The 20,825-nt window shown below is 37.9% G+C and overlaps 3 protein-coding genes across 4 annotated transcripts in view; 2 read left to right on the top strand and 1 right to left on the bottom strand.

Annotated features, from left to right (window-relative positions):
* Positions 1-20,825, bottom strand: part of LOC134671307 (NEDD8-activating enzyme E1 regulatory subunit) — a 112,014-nt gene that overhangs the window by 1,870 nt on the left and 89,319 nt on the right. The gene's annotated exons all lie outside the window — the stretch shown is intronic.
* LOC134671311 (transmembrane protein 185B) lies at positions 283-8,942 on the top strand. Of its 2 annotated transcripts, XM_063529137.1 has the most exons (8): positions 284-448; positions 522-698; positions 1,473-1,680; positions 2,660-2,789; positions 3,343-3,473; positions 4,567-4,690; positions 5,585-6,873; positions 6,966-8,942. In XM_063529137.1, exons 1-7 carry the CDS (start codon positions 399-401, stop codon positions 5,842-5,844), a joined length of 1,080 nt encoding a protein of 359 aa, XP_063385207.1. In that variant the 5' UTR covers positions 284-398; the 3' UTR covers positions 5,845-6,873; positions 6,966-8,942. The 2 variants fall into 2 exon arrangements, with proteins under 2 accessions (XP_063385206.1, XP_063385207.1); XM_063529136.1 differs by having other exon boundaries at positions 283-448; positions 2,660-2,795; positions 5,585-8,942.
* LOC134671303 (uncharacterized) lies at positions 5,832-20,369 on the top strand. Its single transcript, XM_063529127.1, has 18 exons — positions 5,832-5,932; positions 10,636-10,877; positions 11,507-11,639; positions 12,258-12,388; positions 13,025-13,272; positions 13,604-13,720; positions 14,735-14,864; positions 14,953-15,011; positions 15,161-15,251; positions 15,335-15,407; positions 15,774-15,921; positions 16,226-16,393; positions 16,948-17,033; positions 17,377-17,530; positions 18,007-18,124; positions 18,466-18,582; positions 19,136-19,233; positions 20,176-20,369. Exons 1-18 carry the CDS (start codon positions 5,915-5,917, stop codon positions 20,304-20,306), a joined length of 2,262 nt encoding a protein of 753 aa, XP_063385197.1. The 5' UTR covers positions 5,832-5,914; the 3' UTR covers positions 20,307-20,369.

The following is a 20,825-nucleotide window of genomic DNA, read 5'->3' as shown; positions in this document are numbered from 1 at the left end:
AGTGGCTATTCACTATCAAGCTTGTAATATTATGTTTCTGAATTTGTTCTTACAGCGCTTAAAACTATGGCTTAAATAGATTGAAGTTGTGGGGGGGGGGGGGCCTGCCTACCGATAACATTATAGTGGAAATTACTATATCTTTATCACTGTCACTTCAATATGCTACTACTTTAGAGCGACAGAGATGGAAAATAACGATCTATGACTTTCCATGTTTGCGGTTTTGCGGTAGATGTACTGCGTGAAGGTGATCCCGAGATAGAGTGAGAGGAAAGTCAAAAAAGTCGAAATGATGGATGGATCAGTGGAGCAAAGCAAGCAGCGACTGTCGATATTTTTCATAAAAACATGCATTTCGTAGAGTGAAGACATGATAGATAATTATATTCGGACGAATGTGTACAGAAATGAATTTGCAAACGCTATTTCAGGATTTTAATCCTAGGTAAATAACATTTTGGTCATTTTAGATAATCCACTGTGACTGTTAATTGTTTATTTTAATGTTTTCGTTTCAGCAAATTCGTGGTGCACAGTTGCTTACTAGTTTTTACGGCGTTGTTAGCTTTAAAACTTGATGGCGCTATAACATGGTCGTATTGGGCCGTATTTACCCCGATATGGGTTTGGAAATTCCTCGTAGTGCTCGGTGCAACAGTTGGCACTTACGTTTGGTGGCAGTACCCTCACTTCAGGTATTTATTTCAATTATTTAAGGCACAATAATAATTTTTAGGCTAAGCTTAAGGACTCAGTGCCACTCAATGTATGAAAATACATATATACATATAATCACGCCTATCTAATCTAATCTAATCTGACCTGGCCCCTCTTCAAGATTTCCCCGATCTGAACAGCGAAAGTCTGCCAAGGTCTACCCCTTCCAACTCCCACTTCTTCTTCTCCCTTATACAGTCTCTTCGTTAGCCTTCTTTCACTCATTCTATCCATGTGTCCAAACCAACTCAACATACCTTTCTCAATAAAATTTTTGACACCACATCTTTGTCCAGTGTTTCAGTGTTCAGTTCTTTTCCCTTATCACTGTATGAAAATTGTATAACAATATTTTATAATATATCAATAACAATATTTTATAAAAAAAACACTAGGGTGACTGCTATAGTTATCGGCCACTACATTAGTAAATGGCCTTTCCTAACAAATCAGAAAGAAACAAGCGAAAATAAGTCTTATTGTTAGGAGTGGCCAATAAAGAAATAATAGCAGTCACCCTATTTTTGAGATTTAGCCCCCCCCCCCCCCACATCTAGCGTCTTTCGAGCGTCGGCGTCTGTCGGCGTCTACTCAGCGCTATGGAAAATGACGTCGCTGCGCAGTTGCGTCGACGCTGCGTCGACGTTGCGTCGAGCAGCGGCCATAGAATTGTAGACGCCGACGCTTGAAAGACGCCAGATGTGGGGGGCCCTTACCAGTCAGTGTTAATATTTCAATAACATACATTCTAGGTTAGAAGGAGAGGCGTACATTCACTACAAAGCCATGCTGATCAGTCTTGCCATCCACCTGATCCTGCTCATGTTTGAACTGCTCGTCTGCGATCAGCTCTCGGTGAAACGCCATGTGTGGATACTAGTCTTCATACCCTTAATTTTTATAAGCATAGTATCCATTGCCATATGCATATGGTCTGTACGACATGATCGGAGTTATGAGGTTTGTATATTTTAATATTAATAAAATAAAATAGCCCTAATAGGGATGTTTCCTCTACTTAAAATAAATGATTTCACACCATGCACGAAATAAAGCACCAGATAATTATTAGAAAAACATAGACATCAGTTATTTTTAGGTACAATTTCTATTTAATAACTTGGATTGAAATATAAAAAGTACGTGAGTTGACCGTGACGTCACTATATTCGTTTTCATATAAATTCCATATTAGCAAATCGTTTTGACAGTTCTAAAAAAGAAGCTGATTTGACTAGTAGGAAAGTAGCCTATTATTGAAGTTAACTAATAATTAGGTTTCAAAAACTTCCGCTTGTTCTTTGACATAGGCCTTCTTCAAAGTCTCCCATTTTGAATATTAAAATGTATTGTTATCATTACTTTTGCTTAAGTAAAAAAGTAAGATGAAAATGAGAAAAATGTAAGTAGCTAATTTGGGTGCTATTTATAAAATGAATACTATTATTCACACTGAGAAATAAAATAGTTATTTACGATACAAGTGCGTAAAAGAGAAAATTCGAAACGAGTGGCGATAAATTAAAACACGACCGAAGGGAGTGTTTGAAATCGACACGAGTTGCGAATTATCTATTCGCACGTGTATCGTACAACGTTTTACAGTACATATGGCCCTTTAAACTTTTGACATCGCACGAAAATTGCTATTTTACGCACTAGTGCGGAAAAATGGGACCATATGTACTGTAAAAATATTTTTGGGTGCTTCTATTACAGTGGGGATGCCATATTATTGTTGCTTTAAAAGAAAGTATCTCAAAACTAGTAAAGTCTTCAGCCAACCATTTTGTTTATTTCACAGCTAAAGGTTTTATTAATAATGCAGTTTTTTACAGTGCATAATTTATCTCCTCTTTTTCTCAGAATTTATGCCTTAGCTGTTTGTCAGTTTCATAAAATATTTAACATAAATTATGGTTCAATCTTTACATTTCAGTTGGAGTTGTTTTGCGCCGTGAATATCCTGCAGTTTATCTTCCTGGCGCTGAAATTAGACGAGTTCATCAACTGGTCCTGGGAAGTTGTGTTTGTGCCGCTCTGGATTCTGATGTGCCTGAGCCTTGTTGGTGAGTGTACGTTTATTTTTACTTTATTTGTCTACAAACAACGGCAATTAAATATAATTTACGAAATCGCACTCAAAAAGCAAGGCTAATATTTTTACACTTCAAACTATTTTAAAATCAACATTTTTTATTATATTGCCTTGCTATGCCAAGATTATTGCTACTACTGCAATGAAAAGCCAAAAGCATAAACACAACACATCGGACTGTATATGTACCTATAGTGCTAGACGAAAAAGACGTAAGTCAATTTTACAGTGCGTTTCACATTCGTCATTATAATTTTGGACATAGGCCGTCTTAGCGTAACACGGCAGATACACACCGCCAGTCAGCATAAACAGGGTCGCCATGTGAGGACGGGTGTTAAGGGAAACAAATTACTTGCACTGAAGTGTAAGTATAATTGACAAATTGACCTGTTTATTAACTGTGTTGGTGATGATGACAGAACACAAAACAAACAATTTCCTAGCTTAATTTATCTACTTAATTTTGTATTTTTTCTTCCATTGTTATATGTATTTAAATATGTATTTGTATTGTATTGCAGGGGTGCTGTACAGCATCATCTTCGCGGGCATGCTGCTGCGCACGGCGGAGGCCAACGTGCAGCAACGCCGCAGCAGCTTCCACGCCGCGCTCGCGTACACCTTTACTGTTATACCTATCCTGGTGTTCCTGGTATGTCTGCTATTGTATCGTAGGGGTGCTGTACAGCATCATCTTCGCGGGCATGCTGCTGCGCACGGCGGAGGCCAACGTGCAGCAACGCCGCAGCAGCTTCCAAGCCGCGCTCGCGTACACCTTTACTGTTATACCTATCCTGGTGTTCCTGGTACGTCTACTATTGTATCGCAGGGGTGCTGTACAGCAACATCTTCGCGGGCATGCTGCTGCGCACGGCGGAGGCCAACGTGCAGCAACGCCGCAGCAGCTTCCACGCCGCGCTCGCGTACACCTTTACTGTTATACCTATCCTGGTGTTTCTGGTACGTCTACTATTGTATCGCAGGGGTGCTGTACAGCATCATCTTCGCGGGCATGCTGCTGCACACGGCGGAGGCCAACGTGCAGCAACGCCGCAGCAGCTTCCACGCCGCGCTCGCGTACACCTTCACTATTATACCTATACTGGTGTTCCTGGTAATTCTATGGTAATACTTGTGTTTTAGGTGTGGTTCTATCAGTCCCCGCCTTTGTCGGGTAGAACAGGGACAGTTAGTAATGGCTTAATTCCAATCGGTTCTCACCTCGTTCGCGTGGAACAGGACTGATGAGAATAGATTTATCCACACGTGAGACGTATTCCCGCTTGCCCCTGGCCGATGCAAATAAACCTTATTTCAAATGGAATTACTATTATTTTCTTTCAAACAATTGATTGATTATTGAGCATCAGATCAGGTTGATGGTACAATAAAATTGCATTGAAAGCGGGGAAGTTGATCGAATCTAACATGCAAACTACAAGGGTACTTGGTTGCAAATAAAGATCTCTATCTTTAGCTAGACTACTGAAGTACAGTAAGACAGTTGGAACTATAGATGATCAAGCAAATCTTGTCAGTAGAAAAAGTCGCGACATTCAAATTTTCTATGAGACAATATCCCTTCGCGCCTACATTTTTCAAATTTGCCGCCTTTTTCTACTGACTGAAGATCTGCTTGACCAACTTTAGATTAAAACATTTTTATGAAAATTTATATTTGGCAAGAGTTGTTATCCAATAAGTTGTAGAACTTATACCCAACGTTTTCAAATGTTGTTTCACAGGTGCTGCTAACTAACAAGTTGGACGACGGTATGCAATTGTCGTACACGGTAGTGGCTAGCCCGCTCTTCGTGGGTTTTGCAACGCTCATCGTTATGTCATTCAGTTCGAAGGGCGGTAACAAATGTAAGTCTCCGTTATATAAACCTTAATCCATTGCAATAAGACTCAATATTTAATAAGAATACGCATAGCCGCACAACTAAGTGTGCTAAGTCAAAATTGAAGGTAATTGGTTGGAATTCAAATCCCTGCTCATACCAATAAGTCAATGCGAACATTTCGGGGAAACCGGCTCATCCTAATGGGGCTTAGCTTCCCCCTGGGATAGGAATTTATACGACAAAATCACTATCGTAAATCCTAGTGCCTGCACTGATTGGAAGGCGTTAAACCATTTTTCAAAGTTATTAAGATGATTGATAATTTTTGAGTCCATGGTGACTACGATAGCACAATGTTAGTTTTATTTTATACACGGTGTAACATGAGTAAACCGAATAATTTTAACAGCGTATTCTTGATCATATTTAGAGACAAAAATGTCCTATAAACTTTTTTGATATTCGCCTAGTTTCAGAGATATTATCAATTTAAAAAAAAAAACAAGTTTTTGTTGTTACATAGTGTAAAAGGCCTTTTTGATGGTGAAGTTGCGCTATGGGACGTAGTCTAAATATCGTTATTGATAGATGTCAAAAAGTGACAAGTAACACTTTGTAAAAAGTAGGTTCTACGAAAAAAAAAATGTTAAAATCAATTTTAAGTGACAAGTTTACCAATAACATTTATTTTTTATGTACAAATACATTCAAAAAATAGAAAAAACAAAACAAAAAAAAATTTTTTTTTGGTGAAATTGACCTAAACTCATATTACATTTTTTACTTCTTTTGATCTCAGAAATGCGTGGTTAAAATTATTCGGTTTCCTCATGTTACACCGTGTATAGTATAGAGATTTCTAAAGAATACTTTACTTCTTGGTATTCACCTTCTACATGTATATTTTTCTTTCCAGGGTGGTTCGGCATCAGGAAAGACTTCTGCCAGTTCCTCCTATCAGTGTTCCCGCTACTCCAAGAATACGCCAACATCGCCTACAACAACAACGTCAACCGGGGCTCCAACATAGTCCCCACCGAGCCCCCGGTCACACAGGAACCTTACCGGGACGAAGACACAAAGAAAGTCAAAGAAAATAAAAATCATAAGAATCAAAAGAAGAATGAAGCGATGAAACCTGTAGTGCCTGTGACTAGTATAGATATGCCTGATTGACGCTTTAAAGTTAGTGAAGTGGTCATTTGTTGTGTCCCGATTTGGGCTTCGGTGTAGCTGTTCAGTTTTCATGGTGCGGAGATGTAATGTAAGTCTTCTTTTTAAATATATTTTTCATTTATTGAAATAGCACAAAGACAAATCAATTGCGAATTCTTTTGGCGTATTCTTTTTAAGAATTGACTGAAAATGTATGGTTAGGCAATTTTAACTAGTCGGGGCATTCAAGAAGTATTTAAATAGAATCTATGTTGTCCTGTTTGTAAGGGACTATATAAAAATTATGAAAAATCTTAATAAGAAAACTGAATGAAGACACTTGCATCTTAAGTGTTGTACTATAAGCGATTTTTAACGTATTGTTAAGTTTGATGTTAATTTAACTTTAATCTTTGTTGTAGGGAACAGTTTAACAAAATGTTATTTTTTCTGTAAAACCTTTCATCTCAAAATATCGGGACTTGAGGTTCAATCTCTAGTTTTTTTGCTGTTTAGTCCACAGATATCAATATAAAGTGATATTTCTATATTCATATCGTATATTTGACATATAAGCTTACAGTTAATAACAACCAAAACACTTGCAAGTTTGTGCCCTATATGCGTGTCTCTTGTTATGTGCCGTCGCACACACATAATATGTCTAAAATAACCAATAATAACACTCTGGGAACCATTGTGCGTTCGCTTGTTATTAAAAAAAAAAGAAGCACACTTGATTCACTTGATTGTAACATATAACTTGGTAAAAACATTGTTGTAGAAATAGTTATAGATGGGAGTAGGAATGTGACTAATTGAATGTTAACAGATAAGTTTAGTTGAAATGTTGTTGTAGTTATTTATTGGGGCTATAGACAATATATAATTCGTTTCGTCATGACAGTATCTCAGCTTATACACTAATATACGTTTAAGAACATAATTTCAGGATATCGTATAATAAAAACTAATACTAATAGTTCTAACTGCTGTTTACCATTAGGTAAGGGGTCACATGCACACAAACATACATCTATTCTTTTATAGGTCGTCGTCGTAAATTTAAGAGTTGGACTCTTGTCGGTGTAGCTCTCTCCATTTGACTCTATCCAGGGCCGCCTCCTCCTCCTCTTTTATAGGTATACAGCTATATTTACTAATACAATACACCAATGACAATACATTAACCTTTTGACTGCCACAGACGGCTGTGGCCATCGGAAAGTCTTGCCAAGGACGCCAACGACGGCCACAGCCGTCACCTTCGCCAATACAATAGGGACTTACGCGGGACTCCGTAAAGTTCAATTTCGCTTAAATAATCGCGTCCGCCTGGCGTCCGGGGCACGTCATATTCCTTCGCCGTCTGGCGTTCAAATGGTTAATGAAAATTCGCGCTTAGACGATTTTCAATGACGTTATTAAAGTAATTGGTGCATATAGGTTTTATGTCTATGAGTCCACCATAGTTTGGTAAAACGTATAATTTTAAATTTTCAATCAATTAATCTGTGCCTCAATATTGTTGTGACTATATACTTTTACCTCTGTTACCGAATTACTAGATCTTATTTTAAATAACTAAAGCTAGCTGCTTAGTGAATTGCTAATTCGTAAGTTTTAATGTACACAGTTTTCTTTGTTATGCGAAACTATGTGCTGCAGCTTTTGCCTTGATATGTGTTTAAACATTAATAATACTTTTAATGGTACTGGTAATAATTCGGTATAAAAAATATTTAACTTGTTAATGTTATTTTACAATGTTAAGTAACCTATTTTTCTATCACCTAAAATTGCTTAAACTCAATATTTCTTATGGGTTCCTATACTTAAATGCTCTTCCTTTTGCAATTGAAGGGATGTTTACAAAAACAACATAACTGCTTAGAGCCGTTGACACTTTTTTAAGAACATTTTTAATCGTTTCAGGTGTCAACCAGTGTAGTCAGTTATGTTGTTTTTGTAAACACCCCTTCAATTAAAACTAAACAGTCTTCAACTGCACCAATTTAGAAAAATGCAACACCCACAAAGGTCAACCTAGCCATATTTTTTTGTGAAAGCTTAAATTGTGTAGTCCTTTTAAAAGTTATAAGGAAGTAATACTCTAACATTGCTTTTGCCTTGACGCTAATCCAACGAAAACAGCGCGCCACATGGCGTGACTAAACGTAGGTAACATATTTTTGAACTGCCTGTTTTTGATATATGAACTTTTATAATCAAAATGCAGTCAAAGAATGCATTTAAGTTTTGTCTCTCAGTGATATATAAAATATTTGCGATGTCACTAATAATAATAAAAAAAACTTGAACCTTGCCTCTGCCCTTATGTCGTGACAAGAGGCTATTCATGACACCGACGCGCCCTAAATGACACCATAAAAACGTCTCGTCTGATTTATGATTTAGAAGCACGACCCCTTTCTCTCGGTACCTTTGTTGATTACAGAACGCACCAATTTTTCCCTAAAAAGGGAAACTGGTAGTGAATTTTTAACTTACACATATCATAATTTCATAAATCTTAACTAATTAGCGAAATACTTAGTTTTGAATTAGTAAACTTTTAAACTTGCGTTGGGTTGGGTTACGACGAAACAGGTATTTGCTTAGGAAATTATCGGATGAAGGGTAGGGTCTAATAGTAGTTTTAGGAGAGCAGTCTTCGAAAAAAATGTTCTAAGCGCACAATACCTATATTTTTATTGGCACCTAAAGCACTGGTCGTTGGCAGCTAGTTTATGCAGAAACTTCATTATTTGAAATAAATTAGAATGAACGAGTGGATTTAACAATTTTAGTCAAGGGCACATACAAATAATACACAGCAGGTCAAATATCCATTTATAAAAAAAGTGCTAAATATCCAACTACTTTTAAGCCCAACCTTAATGATTATATCCTACATTGTATACCTGCCGTTAAATTTAAATATCGATGTTCAAATGACAATATTAGTTATTATTTTTACAAAATAATGTACGTTTAATTACATATTATTTTTCTGTGATATACTTCTTCCTTCAAGATTTTAAAATTATTTTGTTACTGTCATACAATCAACTTCTATTTTATGTTCATGAGGGTTATAAATAAAATTGTACATGAAATTGTAGTATTTTATTGCGATTGCTTGTCGTAAATCAATGATATAGGGTACATCGCCAATTACTAGCCACCCCCCAATTACTGGCCACCTATACTAAAATGAATTCTGTGTATAGGTGAATAGAACTCATTTTTGTAAGAGGCGGCCAGTTATTGAACGAGTGGGTTGTGGATAAATTTCAGTTACTGGCCATTTTCCTTATACTGAAAATGAGTTTTATTTATCTGTAAATAGAATTCATTTTTGGAATAGGTGGCCAGTAATTGAAAAGTGGCTAATAATTGGATTTTCGTACCTTATATACTAAAATGAACTTTGTTCACCTATAAATAGAAATCAAATTAAGTGGCTAGTAATTGGGGGGTGGCTAGTAATTGGCGATGTACCCTAGATGTCTGAAGCAAAGGAGATTACGTAAAACCCGTTTTGGAAGCTACCTTGTGTGGTGAACCTTGACTTCTCTTATCTTCGTAGAGACTGTAGAGAGTTATAGTGCAGCGAGTACATGGGTTAAAATGTGAGCAGTTCGCACACTCAACATTTATTTATCTTACAAGAGTAACAAGACATTTGAAAATTAAAACAAAAAGCTACCAACCCCAAAACAAACAAAAAAATAGACCAGTTGACGACAACGATGTGAAAAGGCTTCTTTTTAAACATGCTTAAACATAAAAAGAATGTCAACACATCAGCGTAACATTCTCTGCATCAGCTCTGTAAACATTCACTGAAAGCCTTCAAACTACAATTATGTTTATGCGTAATTACTGAATTTGCAAGTATAAACGCGCCTTTTCAAACTTAATTGCAATTCACGAAGCATAACCCAAGGTCGGTGTTACAATGTCGAACAATAATTTGAAAGTTGTCGTACAAGGGCTTAGGCGCTACGTCCACGGAGGATGGCAGCGACGTCTCCGACCATCGATTGGATTACGAACCCCTGCAGTAAACAGTTCCCCAAATGCTCTTCAACAGGCAACATGCTACTGCAGAAATACCTTTTGTTTACCAAATTTAAAACCGCTGTTAAAATGAAATAACACAAAAAATTCATGTAAAACTAGTCACATCTCTTTCAAAATGGCAAAAACGCCAACTAATGTTAATAAGAAATGGATAAGCGAAGAGACAAGTGAAGAAGAAGAATTGTTTCATCACTGTAGAGAAATGGAGACGGTGTGTTACGCTATGACAAAGGTGATTATAGGTGCGGATAATAAATGGAAAGGACCCAAAGGCAGCAGCACTCCGCATTCGCTGTCCAATAGAAGTTATATTACCGGACTTGTTAATATACAGGCAAGTACTAGAGTTCATGGCTTTTGCTTGGTTTTGAAATGTGAAATAACCTATTGTAAGTTTAATGAATGAAGCATAGAAAGTTTATAATGGCTTCTTTTATACTTATACACCTTGGTCACCCCTAGTTCGTGAATAACAATGGTTGTATACATTTGATTCTAACTTATCCTAATAATCCTTAAGTCTAGTTTACGCGTTTCAAATAGCGACTTTATTCTGTTTGTATTAAGGTCGAAAATCTAATGTATGAAATTAGTCTGTCATTATCAATTAATCACAAACTGAAAGCAATTTACCATTACATGTTTGCCGTTTTGACCTTTTTCCTATGCCCTAATCATTATAATATATGTAAAGTAAATATCAATCTATTCTATTTATTCCAGGTACTAGACCAAGTCGTAGAATACCTCTCAAAAATAGTAAAATCTTTTTACAAGCTGAATCCCAAACTCGCTCGTATGAAGAAAGAGAACCCCCTTCTACTAAGCAAACACGATCACGTGTTCGACAAATTGTGCAGTGTGAGGTTTATAATGTTGCAAGCGATGCATGGACTTATCGTCACTATACTGAGCACTTGCTTGCATAGAGATGACTCGAGGAAGATGATCGAGTCCAGTTTGTGGTGAGTTTCTTTGTTAGGTATAATTAGTAGTATAAGTAAGTAGGTAAGGTACCATCAGGCGTGGCTCACTCCGCGATTTCGTCGCTTTGCTACAGGTAGCTAAAAGTACATCCGTTCCACACCATGGTGGCTAGCCATAAGCCGCGCGTGGCGCTGTCGCCACCTAGCGGCCATATCTGTCCTGATCATAACAGACGCTTTTTGTTAGAGAGTGAGTCTTCTGTACCTAGTACTATTATTATTCTGTGGTACCATGCATAATTTGTGCCCCGCCCGAGTAAAGTAAAGCCAAAAGTTAAGGACTTAATTTTAATAGTGTCTTATGTAGGTATATTCCACCGTATCCTCAAAATTGTAGCCTAGGTGACATATAGGCTACATTTTTAACCGACTTCCAAAAGTAGGAATTTCTATACGAAAAAAGCCTAGTCAATTTTGAAAACTTAGTTTTTTAGACTTATTACATGTATTTTAAAACATTTGAATATAGTACATACCTACACCTTTTCGACAACATTTTTGTACTCCGTTACAACCAGAGTTGTTTTTGAAAGTGGTGGGCACAACTTCGCCGTTCAAAGGTTTTAAAAATTTAAAGCTAACTAATATGCTCATTATTTATGTTGCAGCTTAGTCTCCATATACAACCAAATGACAGGTCTGAGCTACAAAAAATTCGCTTCAAGATTTAGCATCTGCAGCAATACATATCCAAGCACAATAAGTGAAACCAAGGCCATAACGCTGACAAAAATTGTACAAGTAAGTTTGCTATCAATCTAAATATAAAATATTTGGTACCTACAGATGTATTGCATAATTATTTTCCATCGTTTTTTCACGGGAACGTACGAACGTGTCTTGCTATTTCAGTCAGTCTCGGTACAAAAAGTACTGAGGTTGACTGAAGTAGCATGAGAGATACGAACGTTTCCGAGAAAATACGATGGAAAACAATTCTGCACTATATCTGTACATAGAAATGGTGTGCCCAACTTTCCATTGACAAAGGTCGCCATGCGCTTGTGACCGCATACGGCTCACAGCTGTATGCGGTCACAATACACTTGTTCAGTATTTTTGCCATCCAAATCAGCATTGTGGTTAAACATTCTGAAGTTGATTTCTACTACTAAAATTTGACATCCTCTACTCTGTACGTGCTAATCTTGATAGAGTAAATTGGTGGATCAAAATTTCCGTAGACGTAGACCACTTACTTATTCGGCTCTTTATTTTGAGCCCTTTTCTAACATTTTCTCCTCTTCTTCCTCGCGTTATCCCGGTATTTTGCCACGGCTCATGGGAGCCTGGGGTTCGCTTAGCTACTAATCCCATTTTTCTAACATTTTCTGAAGACTATTATGAATTATTTTGTAGATACTAGCAAAGAGTCGTGTAGAGATCGATTGCCACCGGCTGATCAACTGTCTGGTCAAGATGTACAAGCCTGAGGTCGACTCCGACAACGACTCCGGCGCCAGCACCGCGGAGAGCTTGGAGATATATCAGTAAAGATTACACCAAAATGTGCTTTATACCTTACACATAAGATCTAACTAAGCAATATTTGTCCCTTTTTGTCGTTGCACAGCTATGGGTGTCGCCAGGGATGGCAGGGGAGGCAGCTGCAATAGAGAATAAAATTTGGAACCAAATGTATGCCCCCGTCAGCCCATCATCTGGCGACGCCTTGTACAGTGACGTTCAAAAGTGCATGGATAGATGTCGACCGTAATACCTTAATATAAATGCCTTTTGAACGCCACTGTACACACCTGATATTTTCTTCTTTCGCTCTAAAGTCGGCTTTAGTCACAAGCGTAACAACAAGATCTTATGTATACTACTTATCAAAGAAAGAAGGGTAGATGAAGGAATCAGGAAAAGATGTTACTTTATCCTCCTTTAATCCCTATTTAATCGAGTCATCTAATCCCTCAAAATGCAATGGTAAACAGAAAAATACAAGGAGAGACTGGTGACCGCTACCCAGTAAGCAGTAAGACTCCCATCATGATTATCTATCTATGTCAACATTTTGAGGGAATCCTATGTCCAGAGTTGGACGTCTTTCAGCATATAAGTATGATGGTGACATATTCCCAATTACCTTTTTTATGGCACAGTTTCTTTGCCGCTTTCAGTACCCTAACAAAACACATCACCCCACCAACATCGTCCATGTCCCGTGAGCTGACCGTGGACAAACGCCGCGAGGCCTTCATAGAGCATAAGAAATCTAAAATGAAGCATGCCCAGAGCCTTATAGAACTTAAGAATGAGCAGAACAAGATGATCACGGAGGTGCTGTCTCAGAACTCGGACTGTGAGATAGCGTATACGTCGTTGTTGACTAACCAGTGTGTTTTGGAGAATATTTTTAATTCTGATGGTGAGTTCTTATTTTTAATTACCACACCATGTAGTCCCGTTAGAGGCGTCAGATAAAATATTAGCCCTAAGGCGGTCTTCGGATTGGATGCGGTTCGAACTCCGCCCCGCTGTGTAAGCGAGACAGCGTTGTGCAAGTATCTATATACTTGAAGGGATGTCCCGCTCGCACACCGTAGCAGCATGCAGATCGGCATCAGTGTGATAACCGCATATTTAACATCCATTCTTCTTTTGCAATACCTACATTATTTTATTTTAACTCTCCCCAAAATCATTTTTGGTAGGTATCCCATCCTAAGTAACCCTAACGATGTGTTTATTGTTTCCAGAAAATGTAAATAGCATTCTACAGAGCGAAGAAATCTACATAGAAATACTCTTAGATACGGTTGCAAATATGGCCCCCAAGTTACTAGGAAATAATGGAGTTAAGAAATTCAAATCAGGTACGTATACAGCTACTGACATTAGCGGTCACTTTGGGCATTTTAAAAATTAAAGCTCTCAAGGCTCCACTTACGTATTGTTATGCCAAAATTCTTTTATGGTAATGTTTGTAATTAATCACATTACATGACTATAGAAGCTTTGTCATATAATTTGTAATTGTATTATATCACGCTATAACCTAGATGTACCTATAAAACATTACAATATACAGTATGTAACTGAACGATAGCAATTACTCAAACCCGTTAATGTTTAGGTCACACTGAGCATCTTTTACTATGGGACCAACACCGAAAACGCGGAAAAAAAATTGATGTTTCTTACATTTTGCTGGTCTGATGTTAAAATTTCCTATGGGAGAGTCAATTTTTTTTTTCACCTCAGCAGCTCGAACAAGGGTACTTTGCTTCTTAAAAACAGTGAGCAAAATGCGATTTTGCATTTTGCTCACTGAGTGAGACAAAATGTCATTCAAGTGACCTTTATAGTCAAATGTCATTTCAACATGCGGGGTCTAATACAAGATATACTTGGGTTCTATTATCTCTGTCCCTCTAGGTATGTTCTCACTGCTTAGGGTGAAAAATTTTGTGTACTACACGAGATCAAAGTTATTTACATCTCGTGCGCTTTTTAATCCCTTACTACGCTCAAGATTCTAAATTAGATTCTATCTATTATAGAATCTTTCGCTTGCACGGGACTCAAAATAAGCACTCGAAGAAATATCAAACTTTGATCTCTTGTTGTACAAATAACTATTTCTCAATTTCGGTGTTTTTCCCATAGTAAAAGTTGCTTAGTATGACCTAAACATTAACGGGTTTGAGTAATTGCTTTTCGTTCAGTTACACACTGTATGTTCTAGCCTCTTAACAAACACAGGTCCCAAACGAGTTTTGACTCTGTGTCAATTGTACAAGAGTTCAATTTAAGCTGACAAGTTTTGATACCCAGTCACTCACTGATCACTGCAAATATAATTTAAAAAAGTCTGTTTATCACTTCAGGTCGCGTGCAAGCAAGTAAAAAGGCAGCAAAAAAAGTGACTGAATATTATCAAAATATTTTATGGGGCGACGTCGGTAGCTGTTTAGAACACATTGTATTGTGGTGGTCATCTTTCCCCTTAGCTACAAGGTAACACATATTTAACATTTTTAACGTAACCTTTTTATATAATAGTATCGTAATACAAAGATATTAGCTTAATATATAATTTTTACAGATCCCCAAATACAAGTCAAAATCTACGTGAATGGCTTTTCGCTACATTTAAATCTAGTAGTAAGTATGCCATTTTTAAGTTAAGATATATTCCATTCGGCAACACTCAACCAGCATCGAATTTGTAAGACCTTATTGTAGATGAGTAGAATGGGCCTCTGTGCTCAGCAAGTGGGTATATCTATATACATTACAAATATGATTTTCAGACACTCCCGAGTTAGTATTGGCTGCGTTAAGGATTCTTGCCGACGCATTAGGTTGTCATGTGACTTCCACTTCGTGGGACAAACATTTTAGGTACGTTATGTTTTATTCAGATTAAATTTCCTTAAAAGATTGTATTACCTGCATAGTCATAATAAACACGTATCTTATTTCAGCGCCACCTTAACGACAGATCTGACTGTAACATCTCTAAAACAATACCCAGATCTATCCATCAATGTAACAGAAGTAAGTAATAATAGGAAACAAATGTATTATTTTATTGCCTGCCTCGTAATAATGTTACTACTACGGATTCGCTCACCCTCGACTGTCTACAAAATTTTCGTCAGTGTCAACTGATTCCCGAACTCTATTGTGGTACTCGGTACAGCTCTTAAAAAAATTTGCCCAGTTCACGTTATCCCTCCCTAACGAATGCCAAATCCCTTCTATGCTCGCTAGACTGTGCAGTGGCAACAGCACAAAGCAAAAGCAAAGTGGCAGTAAGGTGTGCAGTGGTGTGTGAGTGTGCTGTGAAGTGTGGAGCAGTTGTAAAGCATGTGCGTTTGTACAGTTGAGTGATATAACATAGAAATATAATATCGATTTCAGGTGACAGCATCAGGAGCCAAATTCGCTCTTATGCTGCAGGATCTAGTGATGTTGAATAACCAGTGCGAAGTGACGTGGGATTACATACTGGGCGCGCCGTTAGAAGACCTTCCACTTGTGGAGCAAATACCCATTTTACATAGACTTGGTAAGTGATAATATATCCATATCCTATTACCTAAACTTTACCTAATAAAAGTAGACAGGTTTAACGCCTTCCAAACCAGATGTCGTTGGTTCGAAAGAGTATTTTGGAACATATGTTGTAAATAACCATTTGATTTTTTAAGATCTTTTCCTTAAGGCAACCGTATCGTGGTAAAACCTGCATATGACTGTATGCTGCGAAATGACAAGTTTATCCAGTAGAGTTTTATTTTCTTATAGGCATGTAGGTGTAGACTGTAGTACTGTACTTACATGTACTATATAAAATATTTTACTGTGTTTAGATCACTCTATCCACACATACAGACTGTGGTGCCTCGCGGAAACGCGGCGCCTCGCCAACCAATGGCAGATGGACGACTTCTTCAGAATAACACAGAAAGACATGCAGGTGTGCATGGAACAGCTAGTTAATCTACGGTTTGCAGACCACACCGCCACTATTGAATCAGGTGAGTATTTAGTGTTTCAATGATAACTGTGTTGGCTTTGTGAACATCCTCTTCCGGATAGCACAGGACATTTAGTTTATCTACGCTTCGCGAACCATACCGCCATCGCACTGTCAGGTAAGTTACCTCTATTGCATGTCTTCCACTCGATCCGCAGTTACGGGGTTGTCAGCAGTTGTTACATATACGATAGACGATTTCTTCACGCATTCATTATCATGCTGAACTTTTGTGCTCGTATACCGACGTATGTAGCTAAATAATTTCTATAATATAGTTCGTTTTTTTTAGCATTAGAAATTAGGTAAACAAATTAAACAATCTTGATGTGTTTTTTAATTGAAAAACACATTTTAATAATAAGTTACGGCAAATATGTAACAATTATGAATCTAATACGGTCATTTATATTCTTCTGCTTTCATAAGTAATACTTTTTGAATTTTAAAAAGCTGTTTTCAATTAAAAGACATGTCAAGATCGCTTACCTTCTTGCAAGTTCTTTCTAATGCTAAAGAAAAGGTACGGTAATTAGGTACTATGTTTTATTGCAGGTAAAATCGGCGTGCACGAAAACGTTTGTGCAAAAATGAGAGAAAAACTGGTGTCTGAAGTGAAAGTCAACACACAGAAATTAAAGGTCAGGAAAGTGACATTTTCAGATGATCAATTTTAATCTTATTTTGCTCTCTTGCATTGCTGTTTCTTTGTTCCTTTTCATCATCATCTTCATTGGCCTGTCACATCAATAAGATGATGGTTTAAACAGCATTTATATTAAGAGTGCGGCACTTCCGCAAATGACTATTAAGCCCAATGCGAGAGCGGCAGCCGCGACCGCATAGCTGGCAGGAGAAAGCCATGTCCGGTGACCCTTTGTTCCTTTTAGCGTTGCGTTTATTACTCCTGTCGAGGTGGTTTGAACTTCCGCAGGTATCCATGGCTAGGTAGTCTGTTTAACATACATTTAACTCATATTCCAGGAAGCGACGGAAGAAATCACTTCAGTTTTAGCATCAGTCTGTGCGACTACAAGCTTGGCGCATCTAACGATGATATTCCCAAGCAACGCAGAGTGGCGACGCGTCTCCCACCCGCCCACACCTGAGCGCTCCATCTACGTACACGAATTATTTGGTAATATATCCACATAGCATCGTAGATCTTAAATTTTCCTACTCTTAAACCCATTTAACAGTTTTAACACCAAAAATTACCATCTGATATTTTACTGTAGATTTTAGCACCAACAAATCGTCCAACTTTAGGTAGTTTCTTTTAGCGCTCTCTAAACTAGCCTGTGAATGATGTAGAAGTAAAGTGTCATTCTATGGAACTTGTTAACTATGTAAACAAACCGCCATATTGAAATTGTCTCTGAATGATGAGTTTACTAGTGACTTGTTTACATAGTTAGCAAGTTCCATATAATGACACTTTAGGTAGCTTGGCGGACTTCGTATTCGTGATATAGGTATTAATTAATTACTTGATACTGCCTGAAACTAAAGCAGAAAGGCGACTTGTCTCGCACCTCACACCCCGTGACTATACTTAGGCCGGATTTTAAAATGGTAAATAAAAAACGATTTTTTTTTTTATTTTCGTTTCAGATAAAATGATGTTACCTGTGGTTAAAGCGACAGAAGACATTACGACGTTGAACATGATTCTGCGAATCATGGGCGAGTCGTGGCTGCATCACATTTACATGGCCAAAGTCAAATTTAGGTAATTATAATTTTATTACATTCTATTTTCAAAGGAACACGGCCAAACCGTGACACTGACAGATTATAGAGCTACCGAATAAAATGGATTTCATATAATTTTTGGCGTTTCGTCGTGTTAAAGGTCAGTTTATAACTATAGACATGGAGCAAGCCAGACACTTGCCGTGGCAGGCAAAATAATAGTCGCCTAGGTATTCAGTGTCTTTTAAAATAATTAAGTATAAGTATCTACCGTTACACTAAATATATTTTGACTGCCACAGCACGTGTCTGGCACGCTCAATGTCTGTAGATATAAACGGATCTTAAGATGTGTCTCTAACTTTGTTACTTTTTCAGCAAAGACGCGGCCTCGCAGCTTTTAGCGGATTTCAACGAAGTCTGCAACTGGTTGACTGAGTGCAAACATCTCACTGCCGCGGCCAGGAAACAGATGTTACAGAATGAAGTGTTAAGGTATATCGAAGTCAGCAACACAACTTTAAAATCAGTAAAGGGTATCTTATTGCGTGAGAACAAGGTAAAAAAAATAGTGAGAATAAGTGAAAAATAAGTTTTAAATAGTAGAATAAATTATAATCGACTATACCAAAATAAGAACGCAAAACACAAAGAATTTGGTACATTGACCCGCCTGTCCCTATTTCTATCGCACGCGCGTAATTATATTGCTGTCCCGCCCATGATGCCGGCAGTCAATGCCACTGTGTGTGTGAGCAGTACAGTAATATAAATATATGCGTGCCATACAGATAAGAACACGCGGGTCTCTGTACGAAATTCTTTGTGCTTAGCGTAAGGACGCTATTCATTTGGTGCCTAAAGTAAGGACTTTAGGCACCAAATTAATGTATTCTTATCTGTATTAAATGTACTTACAAAATTTCAAAAGGATACCGCTATTAGAAGTAGATTAAAATCAAATTTTGTTACAAGAGAATATAGACCTTATATACTGCCTTGTCAATAAAGTCGTATATGTAAGTGCTTATAATAGTAATCGTTGTAGGAGGTGTGAGGGCGTGGGACGGCTGTTGCTGCACGCGCCCGGCGACCTCATCTCCATGCAGGACTCCACCATGCAGTCCGCGAGACGACGGAAAGACGGTTAACTTGTGTACACTGTACAGTCAGCAGCAGAAGTTGCTAAGCGGGCGAGTTGTTCAAAATGATCTTGACGCGATTTTATTGTTAAGAGAATAAGAGCGTGTCAATGTTTGAAACACCTCGCCCGCTTAGCAACTTCTGCTGCTGACTGTACAGTAAGGTGCATATATAACTGACCCCCCTGCAAACACAGAAGAAATAATAGTACTACCGTACAGAAAGGACACTTGCTACAAACCCGAAGTTTGACGGCGATTCAGGGTCGAATCATGATATCCCTTTTTAATATATGGCAGTATCCCTTTCGGCTATTTAGGGTTGTCAAAATTCAACTGATTATCTTATCTGTGGTCGTGCACGCACAAGGAAGTCAAGTGTTGCCAATCCTAATAATTGCTCGGAGCAATGCTGAGCCGAATTCAACCGAAGTCAGGAGTGTCTCCCCGCTGCTGCAAACAAGTTTCTATGGAGGGGGTCAGTTATGTCTGAAGCTTACTGTTTTATTTATTTACATGTAGTATTGACATCAAACAGCCAGAGAAAGTGCGCGTCGAGGATTCTAAGGAATCTGAACCTTCTACACAGTAGTTAGGTTTCATATTTAATTGACAGCGCCGCGTCTCAGCTGTTGCTGTCATTTGAATATGAAATCAAACTACTGTGTAGAAGGATTAAATTCCTTTGACAGTTGACTAGTAAGTCACTCGTCGACTTCGACCGTTTCAATCAATCAATCAATCAAGACAACGCGCACAAGACTGATTAGAATTTTACTTCACTTTCTTTAAGTTATTTCTGAGAAAGTCAATGTAAAACTCTACTGACGTCTAGCGTTCTAAAGTTAGATTTTAACGTGAACAAATATCTTACTTTTTTCGATTTTAAGTTGGATTTTTGTACTAGACTACCGTTTTTCTTACAACCTGCACTTTTTTTTTCTAGATAATGAAGCCCCAGAGCAGCTAATGCCAGCGGAGATGTACGTCCCTAACCAGAAGCAGTGGCTGACACTGCGCGCCAACAGGCTCAAAGGCTCGCTCGCATTTACTTTGTGCTGTGTTGTATTATCATAAACTATGTGTAAATGTACTAAAACTAAACTAAATACAAGAAAAACAATACAATAATTCCCGCCACGTTGTTGTTTCATTATCACACCTTATAAAACAGTCTGTCTGGTTGTGTGTATGTATGTTCGCGATAAACTTGAAAACTACTGAACGGATTTTCATGCGGTTTTAACCTATCAATACAGTGATTCCTAAGGAAGGTTTAAGTGTATAATTTGTTAAGGTTTTGTGTAACCCTTGCGAATACTTCCCCTTGAGTCCCATGGACGCGATATCGAGTCGACAATGAAATTAAAAATTCGAATCCAACTTTAACCTTTTCGACGCCGTGTCAAACTCGGACGCCACATCACCGAAGTGTCCAAACTGAAATTGAACTTTATGCATATGCACGTAGGTCTATGCTGCTCTGTGGTCAGTGACGGATTAATCCGTCGTCGGTATTGGACCTACGGTGCGGATATATCCGTCACTGGCGTCCGAAAAGTTAAAATTCCAAAGACGTCGTTTGGCTGCCAAATT

The sequence above is a fragment of the Cydia fagiglandana genome, chromosome 15 (assembly GCF_963556715.1).
Source record: "Cydia fagiglandana chromosome 15, ilCydFagi1.1, whole genome shotgun sequence".
In the NCBI taxonomy this organism is placed as follows: Eukaryota; Metazoa; Arthropoda; class Insecta; order Lepidoptera; family Tortricidae; genus Cydia; species Cydia fagiglandana.
Note: the sequence above shows the minus strand (reverse complement) of the source record. Positions and strands in the feature narration are given on the sequence as shown.

What these genes read in the sequence shown, in the direction of transcription:
- LOC134671303 (XM_063529127.1), top strand. An exon ending in ATGATCGAGTCCAGTTTGTG is followed by an intron (nt 10,878 to 11,506) that starts GTGAGTTTCTTT and finishes TTTATGTTGCAG; the next exon opens with CTTAGTCTCCATATACAACC. An exon ending in GAATATTTTTAATTCTGATG is followed by an intron (nt 13,273 to 13,603) that starts GTGAGTTCTTAT and finishes TATTGTTTCCAG; the next exon opens with AAAATGTAAATAGCATTCTA.
- LOC134671311 (XM_063529136.1), top strand. Translation starts at nt 399, where the DNA reads ATGTGTACAGAAATGAATTTGCAAACGCTATTTCAGGATTTTAATCCT. An exon ending in TTTCAGGATTTTAATCCTAG is followed by an intron (nt 449 to 521) that starts GTAAATAACATT and finishes TTTTCGTTTCAG; the next exon opens with CAAATTCGTGGTGCACAGTT. An exon ending in CCTGAGCCTTGTTGGTGAGT is followed by an intron (nt 2,796 to 3,342) that starts GTACGTTTATTT and finishes ATTGTATTGCAG; the next exon opens with GGGTGCTGTACAGCATCATC.